The 27,516-nt window shown below is 43.0% G+C and overlaps 1 protein-coding gene across 1 annotated transcript; it reads right to left on the reverse strand.

Moving 5' to 3' along the window:
* Tnfsf13b (TNF superfamily member 13b) lies at positions 1–27,320 on the reverse strand. Its single transcript, XM_057752604.1, has 6 exons — positions 26,829–27,320; positions 26,649–26,733; positions 15,678–15,734; positions 5,710–5,822; positions 5,475–5,625; positions 1–1,532 (listed from the first exon to the last, which is right to left on the reverse strand). The coding sequence occupies exons 1-6, from the start codon at positions 27,138–27,140 to the stop codon at positions 1,420–1,422; spliced, it is 831 nt and encodes a 276-aa protein (XP_057608587.1). The 5' UTR covers positions 27,141–27,320; the 3' UTR covers positions 1–1,419.
* Between the last annotated feature and the right edge of the window lie 196 nt (positions 27,321–27,516).

A 27,516-nucleotide genomic window follows, 5' to 3' on the forward strand; every position in this document is an offset into this window, starting at 1 on the left:
TCCTCTGAGTCAATGCCCTTCTCTACCGACCACTTCTGCTTTCTAATTACTGTTTTATAAAACAAAATAAACTTCCAAGTTCATCTCACTTGAAACCCCAAAACAAAAGATACAGAAAACGGAGAGTTAAGCAACATTAGATTTGTGATGCAGATTCGAATTGTTTCCTGTGTTGTGGCAAGGTCATCTTTACACTATTTTAAGGTCGATGGGGAAATAGATGTCTCTTCTTCCATTTCCTCTTTAGTGAAGCGAAGCATCCAGTGGGAGCAGCTAATGACACACAAGGCCTAACACACAGGAAGCAGATGCCACGAGAGATGCATTGCAGCTCTGTGAAGTGCAGTTCTCTGTGAGGAACCCCCCTGAGGCACAGTTATCATGGGAGCATGTATGTGCCTTGTATGAAGCCAGATGCTATGAACTCTGCTTAAATCTCAACTGTTACAGAGCAAATAAGGCAGATCTTCCTGCGGGGCTGTATCGCAAGAACTGCAGCAGCAGCAGCAGCAGGCAATGGGACTGGACACGGGCACAATGCATTCATTCCTCTGCTACAGATGCGGCCTCGACGTGGGGTTTGGTGGGCGTGACCACAGTTTCACATTAGGCGTCCTCAACGTGGGGTTTGGTGAGAGTGACCACAGTTTTGCATTATGGGTTCTGTGTGCTCATCAGATGGTGTCTGCAATAACGTTTTACAAAGCAACTGAGAGTTATTACAAAATACACATGTGATCCAAAATGAGGGGATGCCTTCCTCCCGTGAAAAAGACTTTGATAAGGTTTTAGAAACAATAGCACACTTGACCTAAACCAGGAAAACTTCAATAGTCAGCTCTTTTCTATCCAATTATTTGATGCTTAAACATTTTAAATTAAGTTTATTTTAAAATGATCAAAGTTGAACCTCTAAGTATTTTTGTCTATGACTAGTTCAAGACACCTAGATTTAAAAAACAAACAAGCAAAAATTTCCTTAGTATTAATTGGAAAAAAGAAGAGTCTATTTGATGTGAAAAGAAAGATAAATCCTGAGACTTTGCAGGAATGCTTCAGTGACTACAGATATAAACGAACCCTCTTCTCACTGCGAAGTCCGAAAGTCCTCTTCTGAGGAAATCTTCCTGTTTTCTGAACTGTGTGTTTCCCAAGATGAGAAGCAAGGGCATTGGCCGTGTTGACACAGACTGTCTTTACAACTACGGGACTACGGGCTGCATAACCCACATGATAGGTTTTAATCGTGGTTGTCCGTTAAATCTCCTGTTTTGGACCCGATTCAGTGAACCAAACTAAACGGCTCCCAAGGAAAGTTTGGGAGCTGACTTCCCCGTCTTTTGATATTTCCAGCTGTTCATTTTTCTTGTGGAGGTCCAGGAGAAAGGAGGGAAGGGGTCGCAGTCCAGGAAGTGGGGGTCACAGCAGTTTTAGGGCCCCAAAGAAGGTGCCATCTCCGTCTCTGGAGATCTGCGCATTCTCTCGAGGTATCGCGAGCTGAATCTCGTCCCCTTCTTCCAGTCTGGCTATGCCTAGGAGAGAGGGAGTTGACAAGAGTTCTCAGTGGTTGCCACTTAACCGGGCACATTACAGGAAGCTGTCGTATAAAGTCAACGTGAGCATTCATGCTTCCCCCAAAATGGACCTCTCATATGGATTATGGATTGCTCATAATTCTGTTAGCTTTCAAATGAAGTAAAATGAGAAAATTAAGAGAAGAAACAACAGATTCCAGTAGATGTGTGTCCACTGTGTGCAGACAGGAATTCCGGTGGCAAACGTCAAGGTCACGCAGGTCAAACTTTGTTCTTTGAGAGACAATCAAATCGCCATGGGTGGCAGTGGTTTAATTTTGCTACTAAAGAAAACTTTTAGTAATATTAAAAATATGAAATTATGCATATGCACGTGTGTGATATAAATAGATAGATAAATAGATGATAGACAGACAGACAGTCCTAACTACACCCTTTTGTAGCTTGAAAGAAGCCTAGCATTATGGGAGCCCCTTTTTATTAATTTTATTAGTTATTATCAGGTGAAAATGTGATATGTATGAACACAGGTCACAGCACGCATATGAAGGTCAGAGGACAATTTTGTGGAGTTGTTTTTTTCCCTTTCCACCTTTCCACAGAATCTGGGATCAAACTCAGATTGCCATGCTTGCATGGCAAAGGACTGAGTCATCTCACTCCTGATCATAAGTTTAAATCTGCTACACACTGAGTTAAAATTCAGCCCAGGTCACAGAGTGAGACTCTGTCTCAAAAAGCCAAAAATAAACAAATATCTAGAAAGTAAAACCCTTATTTAATTTCAATCTATACTGTTTAATAGTTTTTCTCTGAACCCAGGTTTCTGGTTTGACAGTTCCTTCCCACCGTCTATACTTTGGATTTCCTTAAATGACCATGGTTATCTTTATGATCAAAAGAAAGTAATAAACTCCTTGATGATAGAGATGCCTGTTTGTGCCTAGTTTATAACAATGTATTCTGTGACTTGGAAGTGTGAAATCCTGCACAGGAACCTCAATCTGTCTATCAGGTAACCAACACAGACCAACAGGGCTCCACAGACATGCTGTACATGGTGCCTGTGTGTTTTGTCAGGTAACCAACACAGACCAACAGGGCTCCACAGACATGATACATGGTGCCTGTGTGTTTTGTCAGGTAACCAACACCAACAAGGCTCCACAGACATGCTGCACACGGTGCTTATGTGTTTCAAAACTGACAAAGCATGAACAGATTAGTTACCTTATGAGTGTACAAGATGTGAAAAGAGATCAGAGCGTGTGTGTGGCGCAGATCTGTGGCTGCCCTGGATACCAGGCATGATGTACTAGTGTGGCCAGGGCTATGGCAAACACTGCAAGCTCTAGAAATGGGTGTAAATGGGCTATAGGCTCCTATCTCAAATCCCAACCCTGAGTTATCAGCTACCTTAGTTCTTCTAGGCTGTAAAATCAGCTGTGACATTCTTCCCTATGAGGAGCCTATTCAACTTATCAACATATGAATTACTCATCCTTGTATATACAAGGGTTCCTCGATACCATGCTGGGTGTCTCAAGCTCACCACTTGAGGTTGGGCAGGTTCATGTGGGGTCATATGACAAACTCAGCATTAAAGTAACAAGCCTGAAACTTCTTGGTTCTCATGCACAGCGCTGACCTGCTGATGCTGATATGTATCTTCAAGATCAAAAGAGTTAACCTTTAAAAAGTAAGGGGCCTGGGGAGTTCATCAGAATCCACCCAGGGGAAGGAGCTGTGAGGAAATTAAACAATTTGGAATGTTTGGGGAGTGTTAGCCGAGACATTTTATAGCAAGTGGGAGCAACAGAGTAAAGAGGCTTTTTTATTCATAAATATTTTTGCAATATCGAAATGCTCGTCAGCAGTGGGCACAGACGCCTATGAAAATGAGGGACTTCCAACACGACAGACTTCCTCCTGACCACTGACATCACTGGAGGCTGCAGATCTGGTATGGCACGGCCTCTGGGACGGAGCTGTGTTCTCTTCTGCTTCCAGCTGATTTATTGGGCATTTGTTTGTAAAGGCCTTTGAAATACTTTAGAGGCATTTCACAATCCTGGGTTTCACGTGGCTGTTTGCTTGTAACCGTCCGAGACTAAAGACATTCTTTGGGTTCTGAGTAGATTTGTCAAGACCAGTAGAGAGAAATACACGCGCATAAGAGGAAAACAGTTTTCTAAAGCCAGCGTCAATGAATTCGAAATGAAATGAAGAAGATGCTGGCAGTGTCAGTGTGGACAGGCTGAACTGATAGTCTACCTTCCTACCTGCCCCCGTGTTTCCCTGAGCTCAACGCAAGGCTGCTACTGCGATTTTGTCTTCACAACTAGCCATGCACCCAAGGCCACCTGTTTAACCATGAGAACGAACCCAGCCATTCTGCAATGCACCCTTCCTTGCACTCAGGACTGACCAGAGTCATTATTTCCTCCACACGCTACACTGTGGGGCCAGACGTTGCTGTAGCTGGAGGCCGAGGCACTTAGGAGCAGCTGTGCTACTCCTGCGGATAGGATTTTCCCTGATGAGAAGGTTACAAGAGTTAGGAAGCCTGACTGACACGTGGTGAAGCAGCCAGAGAACTGAGCAGGAAAAGGAGGCCCAGAGGTGTCTCTGACAGTGTGTGGACATTGTTTCTGTTGCTGGTCTTATACACAATGGAAGAAAAGCCACCTTAGAATCGTCCCTCTGCAGCTGTGGTGGCTTGCACAGGACCAGAATAAGACTGGAACCCTCAGCTTTGCTTCATGGACTAGGGAGGGGCTCATGAAGCTGATGGGGGGGGTTCCCCTCTGTATGCTGTGAATAGTTTTATTGCCATTGGTTAATAAAGAAGCTGCTTTTGGCCAATAGCTTAAAAGAGTGAAGTCAGGCAGAAAATCTGAATAGAGATGTAGAGAGAGGGAGTAGGTGGAGTTGAGGAGACGCCACGTAGCTGCCAATGGAGACAGATGCCCTGGAAATTTACTGGACCATGAGTCTCATGGTAAAATATAAAAAAATAGGAATAGGTTAATTTAAGATATAAGAGTTAGTTAATAAGAAGCCTGAGCTAATAAGCCAAGCAGTGTTTTAATTAATATAGTTTCTGTGTGATTATTTCAGGTCTGGGCAGCAGAGGAACAACCAGCCTTTGCTGTCATGAAGCCACACCTCTCCCTGAGAGACTATCTACAGCTTCTGGAGAAGGGGCATCATTTTCTTCAGTGGTGTAACTACTACAAAGCTGCCCAGGATCCTGACCTCCCTCCCACACTCATGATGCAACTGTGATTAATTAACCTCAGTGGGCTAGCCCAGAAGGAGACAGGAAAGCAAGAGAGGCTTGTTTAGAAGAAGAAGGGGCATCGAAGGGGAAGGTGGCTAAGGAATTGCAACAGTGATTAAAAAAAGGACTAAAATCATTAAAGACATGCACAAATTCTCACACAAGAGAAGAAAAATAAGAATTGCTTGAATGTAAAACTCTGTGACATTCCTTCTTAATTCTTTAAAACACATTTATTTCATTTAATTACTTTTCATGTGTATTGGTATTTTTCCTGTGTGAATATATGTGTACTATGCATGGACAATGCCCAAGGAGACCAGAAGAGGGTGTCAGGACCCCTAAAAATGGAATTCCAGGCAGTTGTGAGCTGCCATATGGGTGCTGAGAATCAAGCCTGGGTCCTCTGGAAAAGTAGCAAATGCTCTTCTCTGCTGAGTTCTTTCTTCAACCCTGATACCTTCTTAATTTTTATAAAAATGGTTTGACCATAGTGATGATATTTTCTCAATTAACACAGACTATTGCAAAATAAACACCACAGTCTACAACAGAAGGTCTTTCCATTAAGATCACAAAGCACCACTATTTGGAGACCAGATTCCCCTAGCACCATCTACATTATTCTGTAAACAACACTTAAGACAGCTACCTACCAGCTGAGTAGCAGGAATTGTTGGGTAGTGTTCTTGGCATATTCTGAATACATCGGAACAGGGTCACCAGGCTCAGCTCATCCCCAAAGACGTGCACTTTTTTCCTCTGGATGAGGTGTCCCATGGCAAAGATGGTATCTGTGTATAGAACCTGAGGAACAAGCCAGGACGTCATCAGATGTGCAAGCCTGTGAAAACGCCGGACCAGGAAGGCGGAGGGAAGGACTGGCCCTACCTGACTGTAGATGAAGAAGTAACCCGTTTGCTTCACCACGATCTTGTTCTCTCTCTCCTCCAGGGCGCTTCCTCTTTTAAAGCTGAGAAGCCATGGAACAAATGTGTAAGACCCTGCAGTAGAGAGAGTTCCCCGTAAGAAAGCAAGCTGAGCCGGGCAGCCGGGCGGGGGTGGCGTGCGCCTTTCATCCCAGCACTCGGAAGGCAGAGACAGGCGGATCTCTGTGAGTTCAAGGCCAGCCTCGTCTACAGACTGGGTTCCAGGACAGGCTCTAAAACTACAGAGAAAACTTGTCTCAAAAAAACCAAAACCAAACAAACAAAAAGAAAGCAAACCAAGAAAAGCAGTTTTCCCTTTTTCCCTTCCACCAAATTTGAAACAGCATACCACCAATTCTTAAAAAAAAAAAAAAAAAAATGGAAGAAGAAAAAGAACTATTCTCCCTTGGGCTATCTGCCACCACATATTTTAGCATGGGCAACCTTGGATGCAGGTGCCTAGCAGACCTCACTCCACAGGAACGTCTGGCCTTTCATTCCTTGTTTTGTATACTCACTATTTCCTTATAAAGGCCGATTTGGGTGGGGAGGCCAGGAGGAGAGAATGGACGGTCCTCTGCACAGCACACGGAGAGGAGCGTCCCCTTCCATCTTCCAAGCAGTAAAAAATGTAACAAAATGTGTCTGGAGGAAGTAACTCTACCCCTGACCTGGCAATAGAACACAACTAGGGAAGGCAGACACCCACTGAGATGTACCCCATTCTGGGAGGGTCCCCAGAGCCCAACAAACCCGCTGGAGGGAGTTCTGTTCAGTGCAGGGACATTTCTTTAATCCTATCCAGAGAGACAGGAAGACAGTGTGCTCGCGGCTGTCCTGAAGGTAAACAGAGCAGCCGGCAAGCGAACCAAGCCACTGGAATGGAGCAGGGTGCTTCCTAGACCTCACACCCAGGGAGGGAGCACCAGCACCATTTCCTAGGAAAAGCTTACTCATGCAAGAGCGTGCACAGCAGAAGCAGGCAGACAGAGGCATTAGGCTGGACCCCCACGCTAGATAAGGAGAAGAGATAGAAATTAAATGAAGGGAAGCAATGGGCAGAATCAGGAGGACAGCATAGTGAGGACAGAATAGTAAGCAATGCCGTGCTGTGAACCTAAAAATGCCAGAACATTCTTGCACAGTGGGAAATAGTGAGTCAGTCTTAAAACCTCACCTCTGTGAGAAAAAAAAACAAAAAACAAAAACAACAGTGGGGGGTGGGGGAGTCAAAGGCCAATCAAATGAGTCCCAAAGAAACACTGTATTCACATTTATATCCCTGTGTCTGTCTCCCAGGTTCAGCCACCCTGCGACAAAGGACAGGGTACCCTTTTTTCTACAGCCACATGGTATCCATTGCTCATGGCCCATATCACCATTACCCATCCCTCTGCTGATGGACATCAAGTTGCTTTCTTGGCTGCTGTGATGGGAGCTGCCATGAACTTGGGAGAACAGGTGTCTCTTTAGCATATTGATTTAGTTTTCTTTATCTATAAACCCAGAAGTGGGATTGATTGCTAAATCATACTGTAGTCCTACTTTTAATTATTCTGGGGCCTCCACATTTTTTTTCTACAATGACTGTACGAATTTATATTCACAATTAAAATAAGGCTCTTATCAGAAAAAAGACTAAAAAGAATCACATATTTTCTGAAAATTCTAAAGAAGTTAAAAAACCGGCCGGGCGGTGGTGGTGCATGCCTTTAATCCCAGCACTTGGGAGACAGAGGAAGGCAGATCTCTGTGAGTTCGAGGCCAGACTGGACTACAAGAGCTAGTTCCAGGACAGGAACCAAAAAAAGCTACCGAGAAACCCTGTCTCGAAAAAAATCAAAAAAAGAAAAAAAAAAGTTAAAACCAAAACATCAGTACTAAAACAAGGCAGATGCCCTTGTGAATTCAGGCCATCATGAATATGATTAACAAGCGCTAAGTCAGCATCACTATAGACAGATGGGGTGGAGAAAAGATGCTGGGGTGGCTGGGGGACATGGGCAGGGAGGTGAGGGTGCTGGAGGTGAGCAGATAGGTACAGCAGCATCCTGGGTCCTCCTTGTCTTCAGCCTGTCTGGGTGCACTACTCCTTGGGGTTACTTCTGTTGCTCCCAAGAGCAGTGCGCCCCTGAGGACTGATCACCACACTTTCTTCTCAAGAGAGAATTTCAAGCATTTTCTTAAAGGGAAATCCCTCCATGCTAATGAAGGTAACAGATTCAAGAAATAGAGGTCCTATCCATTGTAAATAGTAAAGGCAAGAGCAGTGATATCTCATTTGTATTTTAATAAATAAAGCTGGCCTGAAGTTCATAGAGTAAAACTGCTGCACTGATCAGCCTTACAGACCAGGCAGTGGTGACACACACCTTTAATCCCTGTAACCACACTAGTTGCTATAGAAACCAGGTGGTAGTGGTGCATGCCTTTAATCTCAGCCCTAGAGAGGCATACAAGATGGGAGGAGACAGCTCTCACACAGAGTCTCATTCTGAGATTCCTGGAGGCAGGATCACCATTTCGGACTGAGGTAGAGGTAAGAGACAGTGGCTGACTGTTTTGCTTTTCTGATCTTCAGGTTGAACCCCAATATCTGTCTCTGGGCTTTTATTAACCGTGCTACAGGCCAGTCCACTTTACTATTTACATGCAACATAATCCCAGTGAAAAGTCTGTAATGAGTCAGTTTTCATTTTCTTAAAATGACATGATGTATTCACAGTGTTCTTAAACACTCCATGCTGAGGAACCTAAGGAAGAGTTAATATACAGATTGTTACTAGATGGGCATTGGGCGTACATCTCTCAGTCCCCAGACTGAGAGTTCAAGGACAGCCTGGTCTATCATAGCATGTTCCAGGACAGTCAGGGTTATATAGAGAGTCTCTGTCTCAAACAAACAAACAAACAAACAAACAAAATTGTTGCTACAGAATACAAAAACTGATTATGTTGAAGTGGGTTACTTTCACGAATTATTTAAAATTCCAGGTTACAGTCCATCACCGTAGGAACGTCACAGTGGCAGGAGCTTGAGACCAGCCACATCATGTACACAGCAAGAGAAGGGAACAATGAATGCATGCATGGTTTTTGCATCCTCAACGGAATGTTTAAATTTCTTCATTCTTATTCAGTTCAGGAAATGATGCTGCACGCGTGGAGCTGCATCTTTCCACATCATGTAGACAGTCCCTCACTGATACTCTCTTCCCACGTACTTCTGGGTGTTTCTAGTTGACAATTAAAGCTAATCACCCTACCCTTTGGGCTCTGTGCCAGCAGGAGATGGCAGTAGAGGTCAGATTATTAGGGGGAGGCGAATGCTGAAGCAGAAAGCCCATTTGTAAAGGTCAGGGGGAACAGCTGCATTTTACTTCAGGTTTCTAGTGTTTATGATAAATAACTATGAAGACTAGGATGACGGAAAGCATTTGTCAGACTGACAGCAGAGACAGCAGGACAGACTTCATCAATGTGGTGTGTGTATAGATGTAGAGATAGATGGTGGGTGGATGGGTGGATAAATGGGTGGGTGGATGAGTGGATGGATGGATGGATGGATGGATGGATGGATGGATGGATAGAAAGGTGGATGGGTGGATGGATGAATAGGTGGATAAATGGGTGGATGGATGGATGGATGGATGGATGGGTGGATGGGTGGATAGATGGATGGATAGATGGATGCATGGATAGACAGATGGATGGGTAGATGGATGCATGGATGGATGTGTGGATGGGTGGGTAGATGGGTGGATAAATGGGTGGGTGGATGGGTGTATGGATGGATGGGTGGCTGTGGAGGATGGGTGAGTAGATGGTTGGATAAATGGGTGGGAAGATGTATGTACGGATGGATGGGTGGATGGATGGATGAGTGGATGGATGCATGGATGGATAGATGGATGGATAGATGGATGCATGGATGGATGTGTGGATGGGTGGGTAGATGGTTGGACAAATGGGTGGGAAGATGTATGTATGGATGGATGGGTGGATGGATGAGTGGATGGATGGATGGATGGATGGATGGATGGATGGATGGATGGATAGATGGATGGGTAGATGGGTGGATAAATGGGTGGGTGGATGGGTGTGTGTATGGGTGGCTGTGGATGGATGGGTGTGTGTATGGGTGGCTGTGGATGGATGGGTGAGTAGATGGTTGGATAAATGGGTGGGAAGACGTACGGATGGATAGATGAACAGATGGATGGGTAGATGTATGTATGTATGGATGGATGGGTGGATGGATGGGTGGATGGATGGATGGATGATGTATGTATGGATGGATGGGTGGATGGGTGGATGGATGGATGGATGGTGTATGTACGGATGGATGGATGGGTGGATGTACGGATGGATGGGTGGATGTGTGGATGGATGAATGTATGTATGTATGTATGTACGGATGGATGGATGGATGGATGGATGGGTGGATGGGTAGATGTACGGATGGATAGATGGATGTACGGATGTACCGATGGGTGGGTGTATGGATGGATGGGTGGATGGATGGATGGATGGATGGATGGATGGATAGATGGATGGTGGATGTATGTACGGATGGATGGGTGGGTGGATGTACGAATGGATGGGTGGGTGGATGGGTGGATAGATAGATGGATGGGTGGATGAAAAGCAACTGAACTAATAAACAATTATGCCGACAATGTCACAATAAACCACAGAAGAGTCTGCGGTGGGCGGGGCACGTCATTTTCAGAATCATCATATTAGGATTTCCAAACTGTCTAATTTTCAAGAATATGTCAAAAGACATACAAATATATAAGGAAATCATGAACCAACCACAAGAGAGAAAAACCTTAACAAAAACCATCCCTGGAAAAGGTCAGACACGGAACTATTGGACATGTTTATGCAACCGAAGGGAACTGGGATGGTGACATATAAACAAACTTCCAAAGACTTCCTCAAATTCTTCTAAAAAAAAAAGACAGAATAGTCACTAACTCATGATGTGGAATCACCCTGGTACCGAAGCCAGAAACCACAAGGAACTCCATACCACGCACTAATCATGAGTGTAGGCACAACACTCCTTGGCACGATGCTAAGATCACTGGCAGAGCTCTTGTTACTGCTGCCCAGCACTGCCCTGGAATTCTAGATCAAGCAGCAAGGAGACAAAGTGAACAAAAGAAAAGGCATCTAATTGGAAGGAGTAAAGTATAACCATTTATATTCACACAAAACAGGGATCTATGGAACTGATATCGAACCCACCAGAACTAACTAATGAATTTAACTTAGTTGCTCCATAGAGTCTCTTTCTCCAAGAGGGAAAAATGTGGAATTGAAGAATACAATTCCATCTTTACAATCATTTGTTATACACTGAGTTCATGTCTTCCCCAAACCCATATGCTATGTCCTACATCCCAGAGATGCTGTTGGGAGGGAGGCAGAGCCTCCATGGGTTATTACACCACAAAGGTTCAATCCTCACCAATGATCCTGGTGTGAGTTACTCTTGGCTCTTCCTCCATTGTGCAAGGTCACAATTAAAGGGAAATGGAGGAGGAGTGAGTCTGGGGAGGGGGGACGTGGGGGATGAGAGAACTGGAGGGAGGGGAAACTTCAGTTGGGATATATTGTATGAGAGAAGAATTAGAAAAAAGAAAATAAAGAAAAAGACAAACACCACAGAAAATAATTCTATGTTTAACAGATCTCCTGGCAACTGGCTTTAGACTTTTCTAGTCCCCAGTGTTGTAAGAAAACAAACTGTTGTGTAAACAGTCCAGTCTACGGTTATTTACTATATCTACCTGAACTAATACTGAATTCAAATAAATAAAATGCCTAAGAATAAATTCACTCAATATATTAATATGTATGATAAAAGTTATAAATCATTGCTAAACACAGGAGGCATAATAAATGAGGAGATGCCGCACGCCCACGGAGGATAATCCTTTAGTGTCACTAACATGGCAATATTATGGCGATGCTCTCCAGAGAATCAGCACAGCTTCTTGACAAATGCAGCGGCTCTTTTTCTCTAATTGGAAGCGTCCACCTGAAGTCCACTTATTATTGGCAACGACACTTGAGTGCTGCAGGGCAAGGGCTGCTTATTCGTCCCGGCCACCCAGAACCAAAAGAAGCACACAAAACCTGTATTAATTAAAACACTGTGTGGCCCATTTGCTCTAACTTTTTATTGGCTAACTTTTAAAATTAATTTAACCCATTTTTATTAATCTGCATATTGTCACATAGCAGTGGCTTACCAAGAAAGATTTGGCATGTCTTTCTTTGGCAGCTCCATGGTGTCTTTTTTTTTAAGTTTTTAGTTTTGTCTTCCCCACCTACCTAAGTTTAGCCCTATCAACTAGGCCAAAGCAGTTCTTTATTAACCAATGAAAGCAACACAAACAGAAGGAACTCTTACACCACCTGAGTCTCTGCAACAGTCTTTAAAAGGGCACGCCATGTCGAAGAGCTAACTCTCGAAACTTTAAAATTTAACAAGAAGCAACAGTAGGCAAAATACTGTCATGTTCTGTCACAAATGTAGGCCTATAGCTCAACAGAATATTGAGTGCAGAAATAAAGCCATGCTTCTAGTCCCAACTGGAGTTCTCCAAGGGTCCAAGCCTGTGCAGCCCTCTCCAACAAATGATGCTAGAGTAACTGGATATCTAAATATTATGGGTGATGTTGTGCCACTGTCCAGAACATAGGCAAGACTGATGAAAATAATCCAGTGACTTCAGAGTAGAAATAAGTGACCTGAATGTAAACATGTATGGTCATGAGAAGGAAGCAAGGGAGTCAACCATACTCCTGAGTTTGTTGACATATTCAGCAACAGTAATGTCCAAAGCATGAGAAACAAAAGAGAAACCAATAAAAAAAATTGGATTTTATCAATTTGATATTTCTGACCAATGTAATAACCCAATGGCTATAATTCCAGCACTCAGGAGATATCTCCGACTTCATGACTAGGCACTGTCTCAATAAAATAAAAGAATAAAAAACAGATAATCCTCAAAGTAAGGGAAAATATTTGGAAATCAAGCACTTTTAAAGGGTTTGTCATCTACAATACAGTTTCATATCTCAACAGGATAAAAAGAAAAACAATTCAATTAAAAAGTGTAGAGTATTCAAGGATTTTGAATAGATATTCTTTTTAAAGAAAGATACCCAAAAATTCAGTAAGAATTTGGAGTGATGCCTAAGATCAGAACTCAAAAAGGAGATGTAAGTCAGTACTAAAATGAGGCCTTTCATAGGAAAGCAACAACAAATAAATCACATTTTGGTTAGCCTCCTTCTACTCATTCATTCCCCACGTCTGTGTTTAAACCATATCCTTGTGGTTATCAGGAAAAACCTGTAGAACATGTTAAAATATGACTTTACATCAACCCAAAAGTCAATGTCTACAGGTAACTCTTCCCTCTTCGCCACCGCCTACCTGATACTTGCATTGATGCATTTGAAAAATGCTTTGACTTGTGGCTTTCCTCTGCTCTGTAGCTATAGAAATGTCATAAAGCTTTCTATATTGGAGCATTTCTCAGGGCAACCTGAATCTGGGCTCCTGGTCCATCATCATTCAAATATGGAATAAGAATAAATGTGAATTCCTTTTGAGCGGCTTTGCATGAGCAGATCATAGTCATAGCCGACAGTGAGCAAATCAGATGAAAATCATTCATCTCTCTGGGCCCTCCAGCATGAACGAGACTTCACCTAAGACCCCAGTGATACACTAAGCAATGAGATGAAAATATGTTATCTGTTTGGGAAAGACTCGCTTGCCCCTTGCAAGGGGCAGTAGCTTGTGGCATGTCCTTTCCTCTCACGTTGGTCTGCCTGACTCCTTACTAAGATGCCAGTGCATGCCACAGTTAGATACCCTTCTCGTGTATTTGTTTCTGTTCTCAGATGGCCTGCTAAGACCAGCCCATGTAGGCAAAAGGCCACGATGTTCTGGCAGTAGCCCAGGCCTGCATCCCCGTGTCTATAGCACAAAGGCACAGAATAGACAGTGTTTTATGTGGGTTTGGGTTTTTTCCCTCTGACAAATGTGAACAGCAATTCTTTCCCAAGCACTGTTTTAACAACTTCAGTTCTGAGACTATTCTGGCTTCAGTTCTACTCTTAGGGAATCAGTTGCTGATTTCTGAGTTCTGCAAACATGAAACAGAAAGCTATAAATAATGATAGCTTTTCAGATGGTCTGGTATTTGTTTGGCATTTAACACCATTAAAATTATGTAGAAAAGTATAAATGCCAAACAGCACCAAGACTTACCACAAAGGTCAACCTGTACTCATTGGCCCTGGTTTGTTTCTCCATCCTGGTCATCAAGTGTGGTCTCAAACTCCAACTGTGGCCCAGGACTCAGAAATCCCCACGCCCTGCCTCCCAGCCACCCACTAACATTCTTTACCTATTAATTTATGGGGTTTCCCTCTTTTTTCTTTTCTCCCCATTAGTAGTCAAACATCATCAAAATTAAACGCATGTGTGTTTTCTTCAATACAGGCATTCTGATATCCTCAGAGGTCCAGTCATTGTATGTTCTTAGTCAGTACATGCAGAATGAACAACTTGATCAGCAGATAAGTGGACAGCGTGGTACATGTAATGGAATTTTTCTTCAGCAGTAAGTTAAATGAAATCTTTACATTCACAGGAAAATGGATGGAACCAGAGGTCATTGCCTTAAGTAAAACACAGACCCAGAAAGGCAAAAGATGCATGATTCTGGTGTGCGTGTGTGGCATGTATATGCAGTCACGTGTGCATAGGTGCATGTGTTCACATGCATGTGAGTATGCATGCGTGCCAAATATATGAGACTCCAAGTGAGGAAGAGGTCTATAGAAAGGGAGAGGAAGACAAGTAGAGACACAGGTGGCAAGAAAGTTAAAGGGAGGAGAGAGATCAAGCAAGATGGGGGAGTAAGGCAGGAATGGGGGAGTGACAGCAAAGGACAATGGTACACATGACACACGTGTGTCAAAGTCAACATGGAGGGAACTGAAAAGGTGCCCTGGAAAGGTTAACTGAAGATAAGACATGCAGACCAGATGGATCATTCCTTTCTTGAACATTTTTGCTCACCGATTATTTTGCATTCTCAAAAGCTGTGACATATCAATGTTCCCCAAATATTTTACTTTTCAGGCTGCTGCCGCATGCAAGAGTGGCATGGTCACATGACTCTGTGAGAAATGGGACTAAAGATTTTGCTGGAGCAGCGATGTGATAAAGAGTCTGCAAAATACTGGAAGGAGCAGCAAGCTGCTTCCAAGGGGTTTATTAACAGAGCCCTTATGTCAAGACCTTCCTCTGAGTCAAAATCGTGGGTGGAGCCATTTGGGAAATGGGGTGAAAAGTGGATTCTTGTGTCTGACCACTATTAGAGAAAATAGTTTTTTTTTTCTAAAATTAAAACTAACAAAACTTCAAGGAAGCAAAAATCAAATTGAAAGCATGCCACTCTTAAGAGTAACTAATCCATCATCAAGTACTTGGTGGACATGGAAAATGGATAAAACTACAGCTTTTAGGACATGGTAGCCTCATTTCCATCTCCTAAGGAAATCCCCAGCCAAGGATCACAGACGGACACCTGAAGACAGTCATGTGTCACTGCAGAAGCCAACACTGCCCCGGACAATAAAAGCAAAACTCAGTTTTCTCTACTTATCTAAAGTTTAATAGTAGCGTCTCTGAGGCCGTAGGTTCACTGTGTTGCTACACCAGTCCGTGTGTTTATTCCCTAATCACTTTGAAAAGGCTCATGTTACAGGAAGCCTGGAGGGTGCTGACGGCAGCTGCAGCTGAAGCACTGCGTTAGACTTGAGCCTTACAAGCGTAAGCCATACTGGACTGAATCCTAAGCAGACACAGAACAGGCCGGTCATTACCTTTTCGTATGGTCGGCGTGGCACTGTCTGCAATCAGCTGCAGACAGTCTTGAGTGACTGAAAAGCAAAAACACAACGTTTTAGTCATTGGCAGAAACAGCAAGGCCACAAAGGAGATGGGGATGCTCAGCCTGCCTCCCCAGAAGCACTAAGTTTCTCTCAGCTTACGGAATGGCACCCTTAAGAGTCCTGGTGAAATCTGCCCACTTGCCGGAATCTAAACACCCAGAGTTATTGACACCCAAGGTGATTCTTCCGTGTTTTAGGAATGCAGTGAACAGCCATCTGTACCCTCCCATTTGAGCTCCTTTGGAATATTTCTAAGGCAGATTTATTCATTTTGGTGTTTTCTTTTTATTATATTTTAATATTTAAAAACAACTTCTAAATTTAAATATATTTTGATCATCATCTCCTCTCCCAATTCCTTCCAGATCTTCTTCCCCTTCCTACTCACCAAACTTTAATTTTTTTCTCAAAAAAACAGAACAACACACACATAAACTTAATACAAGAAGATCCCTCAAAAATGAAGAAAACACTTGGGAGGCAGAGGCAGGCGGATCTCTGTGAGTTCGAGACCAGCCTGGTCTACAAGAGCTAGTTCCAGGATAGGCTCCAAAACCACAGAGAAACCCTGTCTCGAAAAACCAAAAAAAAAAAAAAAAAAAAAAAAAAAAATGAAGAAAACAAACTAAAACAACACCCAAACAAAGAACAACAACTACAAAACAAACAAAAAGCACACCAACTTTAACCAAATAAAAGAACACACACACACACACACACACACAAAACCCTGTGGAGACCATTATCTGTTGGCAACCACTCCCGAGCATGAGGTCTGCTCCAGTGGTTGATAAACCCTGTGTCACTTGGTTGAAAAAAACAGATCTTCCCTCACGCAGCAGGGATAAGTGACAGTTCATTGTTGTTTTGCCTTTGTGGCTATGTATTCATTCATTCATTCATTTTTTAAAAATATAACAAAATAAAATATTATATGATAAAACAACAGCTATCTAATTTAAGTTAGACAGGACAAACCAACAAAAGGAAAAGAGGCCAAGAGAAGGCACAAGAATCACAGACCCCCTTGCTCGCACACTCAGGAATCCCTAAAACACCAACCTGGATGCTGTGACGCTGAGGACCTGGTGCAGACCTGTTCCGATTCTTTGTTTTTCGTACATTTTGTATACTTGAAAAGTTAGATTTGTGAGGATTTCTAAGATAATTCTCATTAAAGATTCTAACATTGAATGGAGAACTGCTCCCAGAAATATGACTTTTGCCATGACTGATAGAGAAATAACTGTCAGAGTTTACTGAGTGATTGAGGTAGTAAATGCCATCCCAAGCCTTGTTGTACTGGAAGGCTAGCATTAGAGAGTGTGGACAGCTGGTTCAGAGCCTTAGGGATGCTGGGGATGGGACCAGAGTTTAGAGTCTGTCTAATTCTATAGCCAAAGTCAAGTTTTTTGGCAGAATATTTTGGATAGAAGGGAAAAAAAAAAAGCACCTTAAAAATACAAAATAAGAGTTTTGTAAGGCTGCACACACAGTCAGTGAGATTCCCTGGAATCATAGGTCCAACCACGCATGTCCAAGGAGCAAATAACACCGCTAAATAACAAAATGGCCCAAAACAGAAGCATGGCCTTTCTCTTGATGTGTAAGGAGAACAGTGAGAAACTGTAAAGTTCTGTGCAAGTGCAAATCCTAAAGGTAAGCATGCATTAAAAAAAAAAAAGTATTGGGAGACAGAAGCTGTGTGATTTCTATGCATTCCATGTCAGTTCAGGCTGCATAGTGAGGCCTACCCTTTCAAATAAAGCTAATGATAAAACCTGTTATTCAAATATATTCATTGTACATTGACTTCCATAAAGTAATGTTTTCTTCAATGTATGATGTACTCTGACAATATTCAGCCTTCATCACCCTCTCCTATGCCCTCCTGTGAGCCCATCTCCTCTTCCCAATTAGCCCCCATTCTGCTTATGCACATATGCTGTGGTGTGTGTGTTATGTGGTGCATTAACATTGTATGTTCCACACACAAAAGAAAATATGGCATTCATCTTTGCGGGGGTCTGGCTTGATTTTCTCAGCACGATGATCTTTATTTCTGCCTCTTGCATATGACACTATTTTGTTCTTCATGGCTGAATAAAACTCCCCTGTATACATCTGAGCATAAGGAAAGTGTAGTTTGGAATTCTGCTATAGAGGGGGCCTTTAGTCTGATCGCAACAGTACTCGATGCCCCCGTCTTCTTGATGAACGTGTTGGTCGTGTTAGGAACTGGTCATGGTAGGGAACGCTTGCCACCTCTCAGTGTTGAATCGAAAATGTTCTTACATTTGAAACTTGATCAAAGTAATAATGAACTAATCTTGGGCTGTCAAGCACAAATTGTTAAAGGGCAATCATATAGGAAAGTATATTAAGAAATCTTCCTTTGGTATTTAAAAGTGGAAATACAACATTAAAATACAATTTCCTTATAACTACAAAGCGTGTGTGTGTGTGTGTGTGTGTGTGTGTGTGTGTGTGTGTTTCAACACAGGGTTTCTCTGTGTAGCACCGGCTGTCCTGAAACTCCCTCTGTAGACCAGGCTGGCCTCGAACTCAGAGATCCTCCTGCCTCTGCTTCCTGAGTGCGGATTAAAGGTCAGAACTTCCCAGCTCTAACTTCTATTTCTGTTCTTGGGCCACTCTGATTGCCCCAGGGATAGCAAAGCCACTGGAAGGCAAGGGGCTTAGGGAGTAGCATCCACACACTAGAACTGCTGCAAAGAATTGTTTGTTTCAGTCTTTTTCCTCTCCTGGAAATAAAGGTAACCAGGCCTGTGCTGGAGGGGGTGACGGGAGAAGGTTCGCTCCAGTGCACAGCTGAAAACGTGGAGACACTCGGCAGCAGACTGAGTAGCGATGAATAAGGGCAGCTGGGAAGAAAGGAAGAACAGTGTCTACAGCCCTGGAGCCAAACTACAGACAATTCAGGCAAGCTGCACAAAACATTTGAATTTGTTGTTAGTTTTCTCACAGGCTGTTCGTAGGTTCTTAGGTGGTTGCTGTTCATAAGGGGTTACCACGGGTTACAGAGGCAGCGCTCATGCCAAGGGAGCATACATGGCTCTCATCCTTGCCTCACACTGGAAAGGGGGGTGTTAAACAAAAGTAAAGGCAAATTGCCGGATTTCTAAGCTTTCCGTTGTTGTGGTAGTGCTGAGTGTGTGTGTGTGTGTGTGTGTGTGTATGTGTGTGTGTGTGTGTGTGTGCAAGACACCTGAACAAAGCAATGCTGATGAAATCTTTACATTTCTACCCTTCGTAGAGCATCCGCAGAGCAACACTGTCAGCAGTGTGAGCACTGTTGATCTTAGCAGAATCCACTCAGACAACCCGGAACATGCTAGAAAGACACTGGTAGAGCATGACCTAATTACTGAAGCTAAGGAAGGCCGGATGCGTCAACTTCCTACTGCAATCCCTCTTCCCTGACTGTCTCTAGTGTTTGTGTCCTGCCTAGTATATCTGTTGAAACCTACCACCAACCTGGTAGGAAGAGATCATCATTTAATTCTAGCCAAACCTAGATACAACTCAGCTATAGCCTACACATTGAAAAAAAAAGTTTATTGAGTAGCATGAAAAATCTAACCCTTTTAGAAGAAAATGTTTTTAGAAGGAAAAATTTATTTCAAGAACTGCTCCTTGGAGAAGAAAATCGGCTCCCAAGCTGGCAATTCAGTAACAGCTCCTCAGCTGCATCCACCCAAGCACGTGGATTCGTCAACAGTGCTTCATCTAGAGAAAGTCTTCGGGCCCTTTGAATACATTAGTTTTCTTGTAAGAGATTTGAAATCTATCATTACATTTTTCCAATTCTTTTATGAGAGTCATCCAATATTGCTCCTATTTTATAATATCTATAGTTGTGCAGCAAAAGATTTGCTGCACAGTGAACCAAGCTCAGATGACTGTAGTGTTTCCCAGCAGTGTAGATACCGAGCCACAGCATTTTAAAGACACACGTCTAGTGAAAGAAACAGATTCTGGTGACAACTGAAAGTCATCCACAGTGCTGTACTATGTTCTTCACGGTCTCAGCACTTCGTGGATTTAACAAATACCTTCTCCTCCCGTACAACCGAAATTATATAAGAAACTTAACCTGGCTTCCTTCTCAGCTAACCTGATGCTACTCAGTAAAATCTCTCTGAGCCACAAGAAGATATTTCTCATGGTCTACTTCTGGAAATTATGTCATAACGATAAACAAAACCAGGTTAACTGACCCTCAGATTACAATTTAGATCTCAAGAGTACTTACTCATAATCTTTCTAAAAGACAAAGCGCACTAGTGAAGAAAATAATTTACAAACAAAATTCCCAAAGGATGAACACAACTGCCCCCACTTAGTATCGGTGCAAGAGAGCTGACACTCTTCAAGTCGGGACTCTGCAACAGGCCTCATAGGGAAAGCCTGTCTCTATGGATAAAACCTCCCATTGGCAATATAACATCTACACGCTTTTTAGTTGAGAGATTTGAAACTCATGATTTGAAAAATGAAGGAAGTCACTAACGCCTGCTGCTGTTTTCCATGTCAGAATCAAACCCCTTCGAGCTGAATCTGGTTGGCTGTCGGTTACTTCAACAATGCTAAGTCTAATATGAGCAAAGTAAGTAATGTCATTGTGGATGGTAATGGTTGGTTCTCGTGAAAAATGTCACACGTAGAGCTTTTGTCCTGCAACATAAATCTTCCAGTGTGTCCTGACAATACTTTGGCAATCACAAGAAGCACAGAGGAAAACCAGACTTGAAGGGGAAAAAACACACAGTGACAGATGAACACCCACATAACTCGGCACTTCTTCCTGCCTATAAACACAAACAACTCAGGACATTTTTCTGCATCCTATTTCACATAGTTCCCTTAGGTTAGACTGTTGAGTACATTTTTCCAAGTCTATACAATCCTCAATCCCGACTGAACTATTCTTGGCCATGGTTGGGACAATTGCAGAAGCTGTCTCTTCCTGCTTATGAAGTAAAAGTCTATATTTGAAAATAATTACTGATTCCTCAAATAACTAACTGGTCTTGTTGTTTTTGTTATTGCCAAGGAGACAGACATCACGTGGTAGAATCATAGCACACTGTCAATTGTGGAGATCACATAGCTTCTATAACTGGAAAAGCTGAACATACAACAAGTAGATAAGGAATTCAGACACTCCTTCTATCACTGACCTAACATACATCTTGTAGTGTTAGTTATCAAAACCAAATTATTTTGAAACTTGCAGGTCGTTTGTAGTAAATGTAAGGAGCTCACTTATTTGATTGCTAACTTATTATTTTAGACTTTGTGCTAACTCTGTTCAGTTCCTCAAGCCGATTCTGGGCTTTACTTGACTCTTTTAAAATGTATTATCTCTCCTGGAAATATTCATAAAGAAATCTACTGTAGCAGACTGCACAGAAGTGTACATATTTGTGTTTATTACACAGCTAAGCTGTAGAATTCAGCCTGCCTGTTCATCCAAAAATGAACATTAAAGATGTGGTAATGTATATATACAATGAAGTTTTCTTCAGGCATAAAGCAAATCGTGTCATTTTCAGGAAAATGAATGAAGTATGATGTATCAGGAAGATAGGTATATGTGTTTGCTCACAGATTTGGAATCTACACTTTTACATATGGCATGATGTGTATAACACACATATGACATATAACATACAGTCACACAAACACACATCACACAAAAGGAAATGGGGGGTTATTTGGAGAGAGGAAGGAACCCACACAGTGTTGCATGGCAAAATGTTTTCTGGGGAGACACAACACACATGTCTGCTTGTGGTGCCAGCTTTCTTCATTCTCCCCAGTTCAAAATGCCCCCCCCCCCCCCCCGCGAGCGATGGTGCCACTCAGAGTAGTCTGGATCTCCTACATAAATGGACAGCCAAGACCCTCTCCCAGGACAGTCCCACACAGAGACCGGCCCACAGGCCAGCCCGCCTTGGCCCGTTCCTCAGAGTCTCTCTTCTCACGTGACTCCAGGTCACATCAATCTGACCGTCACAACTAACCTACGTGTCAGCCATCTAGAGTTATTAATACAAACAACATACCATTTGAAATTATGAAAGCAATTGTTGAAATTTGAAAGCAATTATTCACACCTGAAAATTACAAAAGCTAAAACCCTGAGGAGATATTGCTTGTTCAAGGGAGGCAGGAAGCCTTCCTCTAGCCTCCCGCATGGATCTGAGACTCAGGAAGTTCTCTTATCTAGTTTTCAACATACTGACCATTTCCAGTATTATGACAACAGATCAAATGTATGAGTCATTCATTTTCTCTGTATATTTCACCACCATGAATGACTCTGGAGAACACACGCAATGCTGCATTTGGCTGCGCTGACTGCCCTGGCTTCTTGGCTCTTATTTCCCAAAACTTTGGGTTCAATCAGAACAGGGTTCAGAGATTTGGTTATCAGATCTGTAATCCTAATTTTAAAGAGAGTTTTGGAAATTGAACAGATTCCAGCTCTTGCAACATCCTCTCACAGGGTGGGGGGTGGTAAGGGGAGTCTTAGCCATGAAGCAGACGAGAGGAGGAAAAAATTAAGAGAAGACTGGGTCAAAGATCACCTAGCAGCAGCCAGCTGTTCTAGGAAGGAGCCCGCCCTTGCCTGGTAGGAGGCTCAAGTTCACCTAACTGGTGGAGGTTCTACACTGCATTCCTTCACAGACACGGTGCAGCCTGCAGGTCACAGCTACGCCAGAAAGGATCAGCCAACACCGGACATTTCCAATGTAGCAGATATTACAACTTTCCTTCACTGGATGGGATTATGGAGATCGAGAAAGGCCACCCAAAAAGAGTTTCGGCATGTTTTATTTTTTAATATAAACATGAGGAAACTCTCATGTTACAATATTGGGTGTTACGTTTGTGTTGTCCTCAAATTTCTAAATTTTAGGGTTGTTAAATGCAGGGCAGCATGCTGGATGGACCCTCAACTCCCAAGTCACTTCTGGTGAATTCCCAGAGGAGTACTAGCCTGGGTTTCTTCTAGGGATCTGGTGCCACACAATCAAGGGGAGCTGCTTAGAGGTATCCCCAAGGCTCTGAATAAACCTATATAATTCAGAAGCAATTCGAAACTGAGAAATCTGTATAAAAATGATTAGAAAATAAAACAAAACAAAGTAGATGGGCCCAAGTTGCCCAGTAATTATTTGGAGACACGGTTGTGAATGCTGAGCCGCTGCGGTGTTTGCTTGCACTCATGATCTTTAGAGCCTTGAGGTGCGTGCACCCTGGTTTACGTCTCTGAGATGTTCGTGTTTCCACCACTACTTTGCCTCTGCCATTGAAGCAGGTTTGATAAGTGTTACCCACACAATAATCAATGCAGTAACTTGGAAAGAATTTTGTCTTTCTAGAATCTAAAACAGATTATCTCCCCACAGGGAATTAAACCTGGGGTGCTGTGCTGTGCCAAGGAACCGCCACCCCCTCAGGTTCACTATGCTGCTGAATGTGGGGACAGAACTCACTGGGCAGCCCAAGCCAGCCTGGAATTTCTGATCCTCCTCCCTTGGCTCCAGAGTAGCTAGGAGGTCAGCCCCATGGCACAAGCCCTGCTCACCAAGTGTTTTGTTTGGCAGCAAGCTGTTTGAAAGAATTCACCTTCCTTAGGCGCTAAAAATGATTTTGTTTAGATTGTGGAATGGATAGAAATCACAGACCGTGAGGGCTCAAAGCCCAGATCACTGTGGAACATGAATAAGAAAACGGATTATGTAACGTTTTCCAATCATATCGCCTTAGATTTTTTTCTAAAATTCAGAGTCTTTCCAAACACATTTAAGGGATTAAAAGCGAACTGTCGTCTATGATAAAGTATTTGGCAATTTTTTAATCCTGGATTTCCCCACATTTCTGTTTGTTATACTTTAATAAAAAAATGACCTTATAAAATACATTAAGATTAATAAAATTGAGATTCAACATAACTGATTAAAAACAAAATTCATCCCAATACACTAAATTTTAAGTTTAAGTCAATGTAATATTTGCCCCCGGAGGACTCGGGGGGTTGGCAATCCGACTGAAGGTCAGGGCTGCCCTTCCCTTCTCTGTTGGGAGATCAGGCTGCAGATACCAGTGGCTCAGAAACAGGCACAGCAGTTCACATGTAAGAGCCTTGATAGACACTTTGAAAGCAAAAGGAGCACCCCAAGATTATTAAGCCTTACAGAAAACAAATCAGAAGAATGTGTAACAAAAATTTATAAAAATGCATAGAATTTTCTCAATAAAAAAAAAGGAACTCTACTAAATACCAGTTGAAATCCTGTGTTTCAGATAGCCTTCATGTATGTGTGGGCAACCATCCTGGTAACTGATAACAAAACAAAGTTTCCCTCTTCAAAAGGATAATACAAAACAAAGTTGATACTTTAGTTGTCAGGGAACACTGGCATTTCCCTCCTGAGACTCATATATGCAACCTTGGATTTATGAATGTAAGAAAAATATATGTGAACAAAATATGATAGATTTATGTACATGTGTGTTTATAAAATACATTGACAATATATTATTCTCTCAATTGTACAAATTTTAATTTATTGCCCTCCCCCAATTGTATCAATCTGAAATATTTGGATGCATAAAATGACACATATGTAAAATGTGCAAACAGGAGGATTTAAAAAAATACAGCATTACAGAACCCTAGTCTCTCTCTCTCTCTCTCTCTCTCTCTCTCTCTCTCTCTCTCTCTCTTTTTCCTTTTTATCCTTTGTTCCTCTGGAACTCTCTAAATAGATCAGGCTGGTCTTGAACTCACAAATATCTGCCTGCCTTTACTCCCAAGTGTTGGGATTGAAAACATGTATCACAATTCTCTGCTATTCTTTTATCCTTAAAGCTCTTGAGATGAGTCTATGTCCTCTTTAGAATGGTGGCGTTGTGGTTTGTTTTCAAAGCCAGTCTTTAGAAGCCAGAAAGGACGGCAGAGAGACCACTGTGGCATCCTGACCTGAGTACACATTGATGTCCACTAAAATGAGGATCGTTACAAACGTTTGCCTGTGACAATAGTCTGGAGGGCATGAAGAAAGGAGGAAGTGATAGAGCACGAGAGGAATTTATACAACAGAAGTCAAGGGCTGATGAGTTAACTGCAAAGGACCTGGAATCCTGACAAAAACCACTGGCTACTGACGGAGCCTGGGCAAATGTACTTTAATCTGATAAACCAGAGGAAACGAAAATCTTGTTGATATATATGCAACATTTCTGTACAGATTTGAAGGAAACATGAGATTCCATAAAATTTTTTACATCAGTGCCAAAATTGTAAAAAATTAGGATAACCAATTGATAAAAATTAGCAAATATAAAACTGAAAATAAAGAAGATAAAACAAAAACATGGAAAATATTTGTAATTAGTAAACAGGGTCTGTATCCAAATAAATGTGAGAAGCTATTTGAAGCCATGAAAATATCAAGATGAAGGTGTAAAGATGAAGATGTGCAGAAACCTGCATCCCAAAGACTTCAGAGTACCCTGAACGATGAATGTATGATTCTATCAGATGTATAATTCAACAGAAACATGAGATACACAAAAATTATGCATCAAGTATCACAGTAATAATTAAAATTGGTGAGATCATCTAAAATAAACAAAACACAGAAGAGTGTACATCTTGCTTCTGCTTCACCATAGTACAAGCACTGCTGATGATGTGAGATTATTGCATACATGATATGTAATATCATGTATGATATATGAGACGTGATATATGGGACGCTATCACATGCTCTGTAATTACCTGCTGTTATCCTATGCCTTGTGGTCTATGTACTGAACTTACATGTACCGTGGCATATGTGTTACTATTATACACACTGCAGTATATATGTTGTGATTATTTCAGCAAAAAAAAATGAGGTAGCTCGCGCTACATACAGTAAAATTCAAATTTGTGGAAGATTTTTGAATGTGATGTAATATTCACATACTCTTTGGCTGGCATGTTACTTAGCAGTTCAGTAATTATTGTTGTTTATATGACTTTAGTTATGTTTAACTCCGACTATCAGGTAAAATGTTTTCATCTGAATAAAAGGTGATAACAGCAAGGGTGCATTTAACTGTGCTGTTAACGAACACGGATTGCTGTAGTTTCCCTTCTGAAGCAATGAGAATAGGTCTTTTTAGTAAACTCCCAACTCGAAATGCTAGGGAGTGGTCGGAGAATCACTGAGGTCACTAGGGAGTGATTGCACGGAAATTATACTGTGCGTTAGATCTTTGCTGTCTCTGTGCTGTGCACTCCCCTGGGAAAGGCTTCTTCTTCTTCTTTTTTTTTTTTAATTTATTAAAGATTTCTGCCTCCTCCCCGCCACCGCCTCACATTTCCCTCCCCCTCCCCCGAATCAAGTCCCCCTCCTTCGTCAGCCCTAAGAGCAATCAGGGTTCCCTGCCCTGTGGGAAGTCCAAGGACCACCCACCTCCATCCAGGTCTAGTAAGGTGAGCATCCGAACTGCCTAGGCTCCCACAAAGCCAGTACGTGCAATAGGATCAAAAACCCATTGCCATTGTTCTTGAGTTCTCAGTAGTCCTCATTGTCCGCAATGTTCAGCGAGTCCGGTTTTATCCCATGCTTTTTCAGACCCAGGCCAGCTCTTGACTGGGATGCAGGTATACACGTCACTCTGCAGGGACAGGAAGAGCTCTTCCGCTGCTGCTGAGCACAGTATCTATCCGTGCACCCTCGTCCTCCATCATCTCCCACAGGGCACAGACGTCCTGCTGTCCTCACACCCTGCTCATTGGAGGACCAGGTAGGCACTCCATGCAGCGGCTGCAGGTGTGCACAGCCCCAGCTCCTAATTGCTACACCCCAGCCGTACCTGTTTCCTCCGGACTCTCGAAAGCGCGTCTGTTCCTGTGGCCGAAGCTGGAGTTGTGGGCTCGCGCAGCTGCTGGTGCCAGGAGCTAAGAAGAGAGACACCCACCAGGTTATTGGACGTGCAGGAGAGAGCAGCAGCGCGCCTGGGGCTCCCTGCCCAGCAGAGGAGGGGTGAACTCACTTTGGCTCCTGCGGGGGCCCCTGGAGCCCCTGGGGCGGCCGGTGCTGCTGCAGCCCGGTAGCGCTGCAGTTCCGCGCGCAGGCTCATCAGGTCGGCTTGCAGGGCAGCAAACCGGTACAAGGACATCACCGTGAGGCTGCTGGACAACAGGGCCAGCAGGAGAGTTGCAGTCAGCAGCCTTCCATCCCTGCAGATCCCAACCCAGGCGCACTCCTTCTGCGGAGTGATGGAAACACCCCCTACTTTCATTTCTTCTCCTTTCTCAGGGCAAAACGAAGGGCGCGGTGGCTGGGTCTCAGCAGACTTATCCATTCCACGACGAGCACTTTGAAGGTCTGTGCCTTTGGAGTAAGTGACCACAGGGGTGGGTCATTTCCTGTCATCTGTGTCTGTGGAGGCTCCCCTAGGAGCGCTCTCCTGACTTTCTCTGTTCTCCATCTTTTGCTATCCTGAAGTAGGTTCTCTGGCTCTGTCCTTCCATGGATTGCTCAATCTGCCTTCCTGATTTCACTTTCAGTTTTTGTAAGATTTTTCATGCCACCTCCTGCTGCGGGTGATGTGGGGCCTCTGACACGGCTGGGTGGGGGGAACTTGGGGTTCAGACTGGCTCACTCCAGACAGAACTTTTAACAAGAGGCTATTGAAGGTGCTTTCCCATCTGCATATTCTTGAGAACTCTGTCTGCTTG

The sequence above is a fragment of the Chionomys nivalis genome, chromosome 20 (genome assembly GCF_950005125.1).
Source record: "Chionomys nivalis chromosome 20, mChiNiv1.1, whole genome shotgun sequence".
Lineage (NCBI taxonomy): Eukaryota > Metazoa > Chordata > Mammalia > Rodentia > Cricetidae > Chionomys > Chionomys nivalis.

Coding starts and splice junctions, on each gene's coding strand:
- Tnfsf13b (XM_057752604.1), bottom strand. CDS start 27,140: ATGGATAAGTCTGCTGAGACCCAGCCACCGCGCCCTTCGTTTTGCCCT. Junction 5,823..15,677: donor CACGCCGACCATACGAAAAG/GTAATGACCGGC, acceptor TCTCTACTGCAG/GGTCTTACACATTTGTTCCA. Junction 1,533..5,474: donor CAATTCCTGCTACTCAGCTG/GTAGGTAGCTGT, acceptor CCTCTCTCCTAG/GCATAGCCAGACTGGAAGAA.